Source organism: Meriones unguiculatus, chromosome 17, assembly GCF_030254825.1.
Source record: "Meriones unguiculatus strain TT.TT164.6M chromosome 17, Bangor_MerUng_6.1, whole genome shotgun sequence".
NCBI lineage: Eukaryota > Metazoa > Chordata > Mammalia > Rodentia > Muridae > Meriones > Meriones unguiculatus.
This window is the reverse complement of record NC_083364.1, coordinates 18,418,002-18,431,120: the sequence shown is the minus strand read 5'-3', so window position 1 is coordinate 18,431,120 and position 13,119 is coordinate 18,418,002. Positions and strand designations below refer to the sequence as shown.

At 44.7% G+C, this 13,119-nt stretch overlaps 2 protein-coding genes across 9 annotated transcripts in view; both read left to right on the top strand.

Moving 5' to 3' along the window:
- Window positions 1–13,119, top strand: part of LOC132648783 (zinc finger protein 431-like) — an 84,905-nt gene that overhangs the window by 25,084 nt on the left and 46,702 nt on the right. The window lies entirely within an intron of this gene.
- The window catches only part of LOC110562039 (zinc finger protein 431-like), a 69,754-nt gene that overhangs the window by 25,095 nt on the left and 31,540 nt on the right, over window positions 1–13,119 (top strand). For 3 of the 8 annotated variants that reach the window (XR_009587188.1, XM_060371236.1, XM_060371235.1), the window contains exon 1: window positions 8,024–11,031. The exons of 1 other annotated variant lie outside the window; for it this stretch is intronic. Coding sequence is in view for 6 of the 7 variants with exons in the window: in XM_060371236.1 (XP_060227219.1) it covers window positions 10,990–11,031 (42 nt within the window). In the remaining variant the exon portion in view is untranslated. 4 more of the 8 variants (XM_060371231.1, XM_060371232.1, XM_060371230.1 and 1 more) reach the window with 4 other exon arrangements.

Sequence of the window (13,119 nt, the reverse complement as noted above, 5' to 3'; positions counted from 1 at the left end):
CGCGCCTCTCGGTTGGGGTGACGGGTTTTTATAGGGCTCGGGAGCAGGAAGCGCGGTTACAGAAGTGAGAAGCATAGTTACAGGGGTCTGATTGGGTGGTTTGAACAAAGCCGTAGTTAAGTCACGTACCCAGAACAGGGAAGGCGGGAAGGCAGATTGTGAGCCGAGTCACGTACCCGGAACCGGGAAGGCGGGAAAGAATGCAGCGAGGTAGCTCTCCCCTCAGGGAACTTACTGCTATACTGCGCCTACTCTACATAGTGTTAACAATCGCTGCTTATCTTTTGGTCTCTCAACCACACGATCCTACAGAACAACCAGCTGTAGAAAGATCCAATCATGTTTATAGAACAAAAAGGAGTAAAGACCATCAGGGATAGACTCTGTTAACTTTAAATTTTCTGAATATTAACAAGAAAGGAACAACAGCAGTGGAGAGACACTGGGTTATAGAACTACTGTAGAATGAAATCAGCTTTTGTACTATAAGGATTTGTAACATCAAAATTGAAACTCATAACAGTTTTGTGTTGGGGACACGGGTTTGTTTATATTTCTGTAGGAAATAAAGGCTATGGAAACCATCAAAACTGATAAAGATTAAAATTAGGCAGGGGATGTATTCTGAGAACTGTGGCCACTGATCCAAAAAGTACGTATTTCCTTGAAAATGTCTCTATTTCTCATTTTCTGCTACACACACAGCATAATTAATGGCTTAAAACAGAAAGGGAGAAATGTGGTGAGAATATTGTCATTTTTTGGTTTCTTTGAAGAACAGAAACATTATGGGAATATGTTTTTTTTTTAATCCCAGGTGTTGGTATATGGCGATGTGTCACAGCAGGTGACTATGATTTGCCTCATGCTCTAGGAGATGCATGATTTTTGGCAGGAGCAGATAGTTTCTATAATTGTGAGACATTTGGAATTCTGGGGACTTTTCAGAGGGTATATAAATGCTAGGTCTCTGAGGGTAGTTTCGGTTGCTGGTTAGTAGTTGGATGCTGTTGGGTTTTGTTGGTTGTGGTTTGTTAAGTAGTCACGCACAAAGAAATGAAAAGAATACCTTAGATATCATGATGGCAAAGATCAACTTGCCCCAAAGGAACTCAATGCTCCTAATCAGTAGAAAGTCTGTCAGAGGTATGATGTGTGATACTGACCCTTAAGATCTGATTACACCTAGCTTTGTTTTCTAAACCTGCCTAAGACATATATGATTGGTTGATTAAACAGCCTATACCTGGGCAGGGCAGAATGAGGTTGGTGTGGCTAAGGTTCCCAGGCTTTGGATGAGAGAGAGGATCATGGGAAAGGAGAACAGGAAGAGAGGAGGAAGGAGTACACCATGATGGGTTAATGTGGAGAAAAAAACCATGTGGGCAAGGAAAAAGGACTCCAGTAATGGTGTGAAAAGGCCCAGATGGAGATAAAAGCAAGTGTTTATAAGATTATGGATGGAAGGTAGGATGGTTAAGAAGGATGGCATTGGGTGGGGACTGGAGATGGATGATGAGGATATTAAGACAGTGCAAGGAAAACATCTGCCCAGCCCAAGGTAAGTAAGGCACTTATAAATCTAACAAGTGTCTGTGTCTTATTATTTATGACAGCAGGTTAAATAATACTGCTGTGATAATCTTAGGGCTCATAATAAACATTATATAGTCCACACTCATTTTTATTTTACAACCACAGTAATCTAACGATAATGTCACCCTTCTCCCCTCTGCTATTCTTTTTTTTCCCTCTTCTATCTAATGTTAGTGGGCTGAAAGGGTGGAAGAAGAAGGGATGGAGAAGGGTGCAAGAAAGAAGAACAAATAAAGTAGTAAATATCTGCCACATCTGGATGCACCTCTCAACTAAATCTGTTGTTGTTCTCACTCTCATCAAGAGAAATGGGCTAAAACGACAATGAAAAGCAATATGCATAGTCCACTTGCAAAAACATAGAGATCCAGTCAATCCTTCAATGACCATATACTGGAGACTTTCATCATCTGCAAATAATAGAAAACAGGAAGAGTAATGGGACATTTTATTTTCTGCATTATAATGTCATATTTGGGTTCTTGTAAGTTGACTCGGTAGTACTGCTCTTATTGGGTGTCCAACTGTGTTTCCTGGCACAAACATCAGGTGTCTCAGAACGACCTGTAATTCCAGGTACAGAAGTTATGATGCACTCTTCTGGCTTCCCTGGGTACCAGGTATGCAATTGTTAACACAAACACACACACCTCCATATTGTAAACATGCTTTCTTCATGCATATGTTATTTTTTTTAAAAAATAGAAATAATTTATGTTTATTGTCAGAACGCAGTCCTGGAATGGAGTCATGTGAGCATTCTGAGTGCTTCTGAGAACACTCCAAGAAATCAAGGGAAGAGTCTTGTGATCTCAGCTTCTTCAAATCACAGAATTATTCTTGGAATGTGTTTTTGTGGTCCTCTCAGGCGTAGCAGATAGGAGGGGGTAATATATTACTCATTGATTGCCTTTGTTGTTTAATTAAAAGTTTAATCTATGCTTTACGTGCATCTATGGGAAACCATGCTTTTTGCCACAAATGTGCTTATTCTTCTTATTGTACAAAGCTTGAATTCATGAGAATGTTTTTCAGGTAACGTTTCTTAAATCTCAGAGTACACACTGACTCAGGCTCTGTATAAGTCCAGCTCTTCTACTGGTGGCCTTCTACCAGGTACCTCCTCTGCTAGAGCAGTGACAAGAGCTGAAGAAGTACTGAAAGTCAGCAATGACATAAGAGAGTGAGGACCTTCTTGGTAGGTGAGTGAGAATGGTAGGGAAAGAATAGGGAAAGGCTTTGCTTTATGCTGAATTTGTGCATTATTTTTGAAAGAAAGAAGGAGTAAGTGTTAAGATGATATCTAGTAGAGTTTTTGCAAGTCACTTATGATTATAATCTCTTTTTTCCAGAAGAAGGACTTTAGATGAAGAAGTATGGGCTACAGTTCAAAAGAATATTGAAAAGGAAGGTGAACTAGGGTGAAATATCCCTGTTCAATTTTGGGACACTTGACCATTAATTTGGACTGCTTTCAAAATACTTTAAAAAGATGGTGAGGATGTTATGCATAAGGAAGCGGTAACTAATTCTTGAGTGAATCAAAACTGGACAATCAAACTTTAAAATTGGTAAAAGAGGCCAATAAATTTTTTTTTCCTGTTCAAGCAAAGTCAAATGTGGGTCTAAATGTCCCAAGACATTTAGAGTCACGCATGGGCTTGGGCCACAGGTACAGCGTGAGGCATTGTTAATGAAGAGAACGCATTGTTTAGAGAGGCATGAAGCCAGAGGCTCAGCTGGCAATGGCCCAGCAGCAGCTTCTCTGGCTTTGTTCATCGGCCCAGAGCGGTACCCAGGAGGAAGGCCATCCTAAGGAAAAGGATAAGAAGGTGGGTTCCCTCCTTGCTCATTGTCAGGGTCCACTATGCAGAGATTACACAAAACTGAAGAACCTCCCAGTCAGCAAGGTCTTGTGAAATCAGCTTATTTATCACATGGGAAACTGAGTCACAAGAAGAGCTAGAGGCACTCTGGGTGTGGATGCTCCAAGTAGTTATTGTAACCATGGTAACAGGTATCCATCCCTTACTGCTCTCTCTATCTCCATTTGAAATAATTCACACAAGGTCACACAGCCACAAAATGGACAATAGGCTGGGATTTGAACCCAAGTTTCACATCTATGCCTCTCTCCCTCATTCCGGGGGTCGTTAGTCAACAGTCCTAATGAACAAGAGAGCAGAGGCAATGAATTGGAGGTTCAGTGGCCCATGAGCACAAAAATAATCTTTTGGGACTTACTGTGGGGAGGCAGATCGATTCTATTCAGGGTGAACAAGGCTTATATAGAATTTTGGGGAGGGAGTAGGAATATCCAGGGTGGGTGAACCTCATCAGATGAAGAGCTAAGGTTCTAAGATGATTCAGCATGGGGAGGAATTCCAGAAATCCCAGGTGCTTGCTGGGCAGGTTCAATCAGGAGAAAAAAACTGGACCCATAATTTTCCTAAGGTCAATGTGACATTCCTTAGGTAGGGGGTGTGGGTATTCGGGCCCCCCAAATCAGGAGGAGAAGTGGGATCTCCGCTGCCAAAGGGAGTCTTACATTTCTCCAAGCTCAGAGATTTCTGGTCATGAAGGACTGCAAACTTAGTAGAGGGGTCCAACACATCTGTACCTTTAAAAAAATTTTTTTAATTACTTGTATTTATTTATGTTGGGGTGAATACATGCATGTGTGGAGGTCAGGGGACAGCTTGACTAGATGAATCTTCTTCAAGCATTTGGGTCCCAGAGATTGAACTCAGGTAGAGAGACATGCTCAGCAGCAAGCATCATTCCCCCCTGAGCTTTCTCATTAGTACTCAGCTATATCTTTTTGTGCATGCTTTTTGTGTACACAGGCATGTGTGGAGGTCACAGGTCAACCTTGGGCATTCCATAAAATGATATTAAAATCCCAGGCTGGGTTTATGGGTTACTGTGTTTATCGAGAACTTTTACAAAACGGCACAGAAAAGGTGCAGAGGTCCCTGGTTTCTACCTGGCTCAGCATGGTCACCATGAAGCCCCTCCCCTTACCAGACCATAGATCTGTCCAAAGAAGTCTTTGCACTGAAGGAGGCTCTAAGGCACAGCAGCCACCCCAGCAAGGTCCATGGAAATGGAGGTGCCCTGTGTGACCATGTGACAGCCTTGCAACAGAAGATGGAAGTACCAGCCCCATGTAACAGAGGATGGAAGTACCAGCCCCGTGTAGCAGCAAAAAGTGATGGGAGGCACAGACAGAGCAGTCAGGATACAGGTGGGCATTGGCTGGCAGGATGCAGGCTGGGCAGGGTACCACAAACACTTCTGTGACTCTACCATCAGCAGCTCCTGAACATGGGGTTTTTTCTCAGGTGCAGAGTGTGTGAGTGTGTCTCACTGTAGCTGGGCCTCATCTTCCCTCCCAGATCCCCTTCTCGCCTTCCTGCTCCTTCTTCTCTTTCTTCCTCTCAAACCTTACTTTTGAGGCAGTTTAGATTTGGCACAGGGTGATCTCAAACTCACAAAGTAGACAAGGATGACTAAGAACCTTTGATTCCTCCTCCCACTCCTCTGCATCCACAGGTGGAGGACCTCGAGCATCACTCTGTGGTGCCTTTATATCACAGTCATCTCCTGTATGCCATTTAGGTGAGTCTCCTGCCTCCTGACTCCATTTCAATGTCCACCTGGCTTTATTCTACCACCTCCTGGGCCTCGTTTCTCCAGTTCAGAGCCACACTGTGGCTTCTGGGAACAGGCCTGTGCAGAGACCTACCTCATGGAGCTGACCTCCCTTGGGTTTGAGTAAAGACTTTCAAGGGGCAGGGAGGCAGCCAGCAGGTACACCAAGGTGCGTCTCTGCATCTGTCTCCATCCACCTCCGTAGAGACAGATGGATGAGGACGTACAGTGCATTCTCAGCCAGATCCTGCAGATGCAGCAGCTGCAGGTGCAGGGCCACTGAGGACTCGGCTCAGACGTTCAGTCAACATCCTTCACCTCTGCAAGCTGAAGCCACAGACATCACCACCTTCCCACACACCTAAGGAACAACAACAGTGGGAAACCAGCCTGGGCCTCAGCAATGGAGCCCAGCTCACCCATCACCCCACAGCTCCTACACTCTGGCCCTCTGATTCCCATCACTCCCCATCTGATATGTTCTGATACTAGATATACCACTACATCACAACTGACTACCCAGGTGTACAAGCTCACTGAGAGAGAGAGAAAAGAAAAGAAAAAGTAAAACATGTTTTTTCCTGAAAGGCATAAATATTTGTTTGAAGAACAGCAGAAAGCAATAGTGAGTAGTCTGAAATAAATTTACTCTTATATAATAAAGTTGGGAAAAGCATGAAAACACTGAGGTCACAAGACCCCTGTCTTTTCTTGGAGTATTATTACAGGCATTCAAAATTTTCCTATAACCACACAATTCCTGATTCTTGTTCTGACAAGCAGGAGTGGGATCAGCTCATTAAAGACCTACTGATGCCTTTTTGTTGTATTTATTTTGTTTTTCAGAGACAGGGTTTGTCTGGTAGCCCTGGCTGTTCTGGAACTCGCTCTGTACACCAGGCTGGCCTCAAACTCAGAGATCCACCTGCCTCTGCCTCCCGAGTGCTGGGATGAAAGTCGTGTATCACCACTGCTAGGCTATATATAACCTGGGGACCCAATTGCTGGTGATTCCCGTCTCAGACCAAGCTGGCATAAACGTCTGATGGCCTTCCTTCACCTCCCAAATGGTGGCGTGATAGACCAGTGCTACCCCAGAACCTGGGAAAAAGTTACTGTTTTGTTAACGATGTGCAGCGAAGAGAGATGTGGACAATCCTAGGTGTGCCTTACTGATGCCTGGTGACTATCGATCCGGTGGTTTCACTTGATGCTCATGGGCTGGGCATCTTTACAGCTGTGAGGAACGGTCTGCGTAGGCTGGACACCTAGTGCCCGCACGAAGGGGCAGTGCCTGCTGAGGGCAGGAAAAGTGCAGGGACGACATTGCAGTACGGGCGCAACTTCCACCGCAATGTCCGACCCCGCAGGTCCGGACAGTTGTGCGTCTGTCAGGGAGGGAACCTGGAGCGGAGGTCAGGGCTGGGAACCACCTCGCAGGCGGCGACACTTCTCAGCACTCTCCCTGAGGGCAGAAGCACTCCGCTCCTGTCGCTCAGTCCGCACTAGCCAATCAGGGCCCCGAGGCGAACATCGGCGCGGAATGGGGAGGACACTTCCGGTCCGCCATGCTGCCGGCCCGGCTTTGTCTGAGGGAGGCTCCAGTTCCCGAGAGCCGCGCGGCGAGCGGCTGCCGGGAGCCGAGGAGAGCGGGGCGAGCTCGGAGTCGGCGCCATGGTGAGCGGAGCCGCCGTCCCCACGCGGGGAGGAGCCGCGGGAGCCGCAGTGGGTTCGCCCCGGGGGCGGGGACGGGAGGCGCCCGGTGTGATTCCGCTTGTTCCCCGAGGTCCCGGCACCTCCCAGGCGGAAGCGGGATCTCTGAGTGACTGAGCTCACTGCGCCTGCGCACAGCATGGGAAGAGGGAGTGGACGCTTAGACACTGTCCACGTCATCCTGCAGGGCGCGCGCACGCGCGGCGTTCCTTGTTTGCGGACTCGCAGACCCTAGTTTCTCCAGTGTCTTCTGGAAGTTCTGCCCTTGGCACTTGATGTTCAGGTGTCGGATCCGCCCGCGTTAGTTCTGTGCGGGTGGAAAGTCTGTGTTATTAGTACATTTACATGTAGATGCCAGGGTGGTCAGTCTCCTGTGTTAGTAAGTTCAGAATTCCTGAATTGTCTGGCCTCGTGGGAAAATTGGCCCAATATTAATCGTGGTTTTCTCTCTGAGTGTTCTCTTATGTTCTGTTGATGTCTTTATTCTTTCTCACACAGCACAGACTTTATTGCAGCTGTGTGAGAAGCTTTGAAGTCAGGTGGTGACACTGTGTGCGCTGTTTATTCAGTCTCGTGTTGGTCCTTTTTCATTCATGATGACCTTAAGTCATGAGTTTCCTGTTCTTCATAGCAGAAATCCTTAGACTTTTTATTGGGCTTTTGTTGAATTTTTAGCTCAAATTATGTACTGAAATAATATTAAGACTTCCTGTCTGTGATCATGGATTTTTCTGTCCTTTGATCAAGTTCCTTCATTATTTTAACTACAAAGTTATACTTTGGGCTTTAGATATTTGTCACATTTTTGTGTATTTCTGTCCATTTTATTGTGCTTGCATATAACAGATATGGGGATCTGCCTTTTTTTTTAACTAAATTTCTTACATATGCATGAGTGTTTTGCTTCCACATATGTGTGTTCATCACTTGGGTGTTTGGTGCTCACAGAAGACAGAAGAGGCCATCGGATGCCCTTCAACAGGATCTATGGATAATTTTTTGCCACCATGTTAGTGCTAGGAACCCATGTCTTCTGCAAGAGCAGTAAGTGGATTTAACTGCTAAGGCAACTCTACATTCCTAAACTTGACAGATCCTGAAGGTTGTGTGTGTGTACATGCACACGCTAGAAATTGAGTATTAAGAGAATTGTGGTTTGCTCTAAAATCCGTGTGTGGGTGCTGGGAGATGACTGACAGGTATGCTGATTACATTTGGTCAGCTTGTCAAAGCTAGAGTCAGACTGCTCTGTGGACAAGTGTATAAGGTATTTCCTTGATTAATGATTTATATAATAATGCTCATCCCACTGTGTTTGATGCCACTCTGGGCAAGTCTTGAGTTGAATAAGAAAGCAATCTTAGCAAGCCATGAGATTAGGGAAGTGTGTTAGTCAAAGTTCTGCTGCTGTAAGAGACACCATGACCATGGCAACTCTTACAAAGGAAATCATTTAGTTAAGGCTGGTTTACAGTTTCAGAGGTTTAGTCCATTCTTGTCACAGTGGGGAGTATGGTTGCACACCGGCAGACATGGTGCTGGAGAGGTTGCTGAGAGTTTTCAATGTAGAACGGCAGGAAGACAGACACTGAGCCTGGCTTGAGCATTTGAAAAAGCCCCTGCCCCCCAGTGACACACTTCGTCCAACAGAGCCACACCTACTCCAACAAGGCTGAAAGCTCCTAGTCCCTGTGGAGCAACAGCACTCCCTAATGACCAAGCATTCAAATCTATGAGCCTGTGGGCACCATGCTTACTCCAACCACCACAGGCAGTCAGCAGCATTTCCCAGGTTGGGAGCATGTGGAATGCCTAGCTCTGTAGTGTATATCAGTAAATCTGTTTGCCAGAGCTGGAGACTTGTTATTATGAACATATTTTAATTTACTAATTTCTAAGTGTGTGTTGTGATTTCACATTGTGAAGGCACATTCATTTCAGACCAGCTTTCCCTGCAGGCTTTCAGAAAAATATTTTTTATGACAAGGTCTCTTATGTGTAGGCACATAGGTCTTGCTGCACTCTGAGTCAACTTCTTCAGTTTTTGGATTAAAATTCTGTGGCACCACACAGTTCTAAAAATACCCATTTGAGTCACAGAGTGGGATGTTTATATCAGTAACAGGAAAGGGATTTGTGTGGGGACATGTTGTTTTGTTTTGTTTTTTTCCCTTGAAGCCAGAATTGAAGGAATAGTTTACTGGGTACAGTGCAGGGGGAAATAGGCTAGGCAATAGCTGGATTACAGTTGGTTCAAGTTTAAGTCAGTGAACTGCAGTGGTCTCCCTTATATTTCTTTTGCTGTGGCAGGTGAGTGAATTTCTGTGTACTTACCCAGCATGCATTAGTTCATACCATATGAATGAAGGCAAACCAAATTGGTGTGTGTACAGTTTGGGGAAGTTACCTTTTGTGGAGAGGTAGCTTTTGTGGAGAGCTGCTTGTTTGGCAAGCTGCTTTGATATTGAGTATTCAGCAAAAACCATGGTTTTTGCCCTGGCCTATACCTTGAAACAGAGATAAACAGGATGTTTTGCCAAGTTCCTTTAGCTTGTTTGTGTGACTGTGAAGCATTTCTGCTATACAGAAATGTGAAGTCTAAGAAAAGAAGTGGTCTAAGAAAAGAAGTTGGACTGCTCCATGAACCCCTTCCTTGTAATGATGTGCCTTGTTTTGCTTTGCCTATATTCAGGAGCTGTGGAATAAAGTCAGGGCTTCAGTATTTACTGAGCCGATCCCTTGTATCTTGCTTTATTTCTTTCAATCCTCACTCCCCACTCAGGTACTGTTTGACTTGCCGGCCAGCTCCGGCAGCCAATGAAATTTCCAGTTGAGCAATTCTTTCATATGGGTAAGTGCAACCCAGGTTGGCTCACATCAGGCTGGTGAGAGGATTGAGACACGGGGCTTTTGGCTGTGGCTTGTGTGTCAGCATATAGCACTCAGCAGCTAACATTTTGCATAGGGCAGATCATCATTCTCTAACTAATGGCATTCTCTCTACCAGGAAGGAACTTACTCTCTTTCAAAATCAACATACCTAAGTGTAAGCCACATATTAACATCTGGCTTAGTGTGGTGGTTTGAACTGGCATGGCCCTGATAGGCTCATGTGTTTGGTGCTTGGCTCATAGGAAGTGGCACTAATAGGAGGTGTGGCTTTGGAATAGATTTGGCCTTGTTGGAGGAAGTGTGTCACTGTGGAGGATGGTTTTGAGGTCTGGTATATAGTGTGCTGTCTATTTTGAGTTTCCTGTTTGGGAGAGGCTTTCATTGTGTATGATGTATTGTCGACTTTGACAGCATGGGGAGTGGTCAGTATCACAATGTGGGGCCCTTTCCACCACGGAGTCAGAGTCTTTTGGATGGCTTCTGGCTCAGTAGTCATGAGGCTTCACTGCTGCCAGGTCATGCAGCGGACAGACAGTAGATGTAGTTTTTCCTGCATCTTTTGCAGTGCCTCGACTGGCTGGAGTAGGGCAAGGTTACATGCTTCAACAATCAAATCAGATATAATCTTTGGACTGATGTGAGGGGATCTTCCAAACATTATTTTGTAGGGGGTCAGAGCTTCTTGGTAAGGGGTATTTCTAACCAGTCTCTGCCAAGTTTCCCCAAGAGGAGTTTATTTTTGTCTTAGCATTTTCAGCTTGTTAAGAGTAGGGGCAGTGCACTCTCTTCTGTAATTACTTCTAGCTGAAATTGGGGTGTCAGGGCCCAGGAAGGCTGAAATGCTAGTCAAGGGCTGGGCAATGGGGCATTTTTCAGAAGCATCTGATTTGAAGAGACAGGGAGCAGTTGCATCAGCTAGACTGTTTTATATCAGCTTTTGCAAGTCCAGAGCTCAGCAGGTTGCAGTTCGCAGGTGCAGTCTACATGGTGCCTGGCAGACAAGTGGAGGTCTACGGAGACAAATATCGACTGGGGACAGAAGTTAAAGTTTCCTGGTAACTCCTCCTGGTGGAGGAGGAGCATGAGAGGGGCTGACCTCCCTTGTCTACGCAAAGTGGGGCTATCAACTCTCTAATGTCCTGCTCATCCACGGTTTTTGGGCAGGACCTACAGCAGGTAGGTCACTAGGGCATTATAGGCCAGTGGTTAGTATTACTACAGTGGAGTCCTTTGTTGCTATGTCCATTGTCTTCTTGGAAACCTTAGATCTGGGAGTATCTGTCTGTCATAATAATTTCAAACCTTGTGCATGCCATATTCAGCAGATCTCTGACAGGTTTGAGGGTTGGTATCTTCCAAGCATATCAGATTTAAACTTAATCCTTGTCTGTTTTAGATATTTGCTCATAAATCAGGAGGCTAAATATGGCTTATTCTTGTAATTAATTACATTAGTATTTAGTGTGAGTACAAGCCTAGCTCTGACCATATTAAGGACTTTGATCATTTTTATGGTGACTATTAACTTGTGTTTTTTGATTATCTTTAACAGTTTACAATAAAATGACAATTTCTGAATTAAACCTTGTTCAGTATCAAGATAAGACTTTTAAACATCGAGACTGGGAACTTTCTGGATCCTCATATGATATACCATTATAGGACACAATAGTTTTCTTGTATGTTTCAGTTTATCAACTATCCATAGCTTAATAGTGCTAGTTAACCCAGCAGGTTAGGCATAAATCCTTAAACCAGTCGCTGTTAGCCTGAATAGACCTTAAGTAAGGAGAGACATAATTTTGAGCAGTGATTCTGTTTGTTTTTATTTTCATTATTTCTCATTTATTTTATTCACTTTATAGCTCCTTCCTTCCCTCTCAGCCTCACCTTTTCTCCTTTCCCCCGCCCACTCCCCCTTTTCCTCAGAAAAGATGAGTTCCCTTTTCTATCCACTTCAGCTCATCAAATTGCCTCAGGACTGAAAGTGTTCTCTTCCCCTGTGGCCACTGAAGGCAGTCCTGCCAGGACTCATTTGTCTTATGGCTAAAAGCTAGCAAATGAGCCTGTGTCCAGTGTAGTCCTCACTTCCTTCAAAAGAGTACCTACTTGAAGCCTAAGCTGCCCAGCTGCCACATTGTTGTAGGGGCTGTAGCTCCAGTTCATGCATGGGCCTTGGTTGATGCTTCAGTCTCAGAAACCCCTCTGGGTCCTGATTATTTGGCTCTGTTTTTGTTTTGTTTTTTGTTTGTTTTTGTTTTGTTGTTGTCTTTTTGTTTTGTTTGTTTTTTGGAGCTCCTGTCACTTCCAGGTCATTTTCTCTTTCCTCCCACTATTTCTCTAGACCCACTATGCATCCATCAATGTTTGGCTGTGAGTCTCAACATCTGTTTTTTGAGGCACTGCTGGGTAGATCCTCTCAGTACAACTGTGACAGGCTCCTGACTGTGAACTTAACAGAGTATCATTCATAGTGTCAGGGGTTGGCACTCTCCAATGGGTTGGGTCTTTGGTTGGTCCAGACATTGTTTGGGCATTCTGTCAATCTCTGCTCTGTCTTTATCCGTGCACATCTCATAGGCAGGGTAAATTCTGGGTCGAAGTTTTTGTGGGTGAATTGGTGTTCCCTGCCCTTTACTAGAAGATTAGTCTAATTAGAGAGTGCCCTCTTCAGTCTCTATGGCTTCTGCTACTAGGAGTCTCTGCTTGAGTACCCCTCATATCCTCCCAGGAGTCTACCCTGACTTAGGTCTCCAGCTTGTCGCAGAGATACCCCGCCTTCAGTCTCTCTTTTCTCTACAAGTCTGTCTTCTTGCCCTTGCCTTCCTCAGGTCTGATCTCTACCCTCTTAATTCTCTGTACTCCCTCTCCTACCTTGTTCCTTCTCTTCAGCTATTACTCTGTTCTGTCTCCCCTTCTGCGTGAGATTTATGCATCCTCCCTTGGGTCCTCCTTCCTATTTATCTTCTTTGGGTCTGTGTTTCATAGTGTGCTTCTTTTGTCTATATGGCTAAAAAATCCCTCTGTAAGTGAGTACATACCATGTGTGTCTTTCTGGGTCTGGGTTACCTCAGTCACGGTGATCTTTTCTAATTCCATCCATTTGTTGTCAAATTTCATGATTTCTTTGTTTTTAATAGCCAAGTAGTACACTTCTATTGTGTAAGTGTGCCACAGTTTCTTAATCCGTTCTTCAATTGAGGGACATCTAGGTTGTTTCTAGATTCTGGCTATTATGAATAAAACTGATAAGAACATCATTGA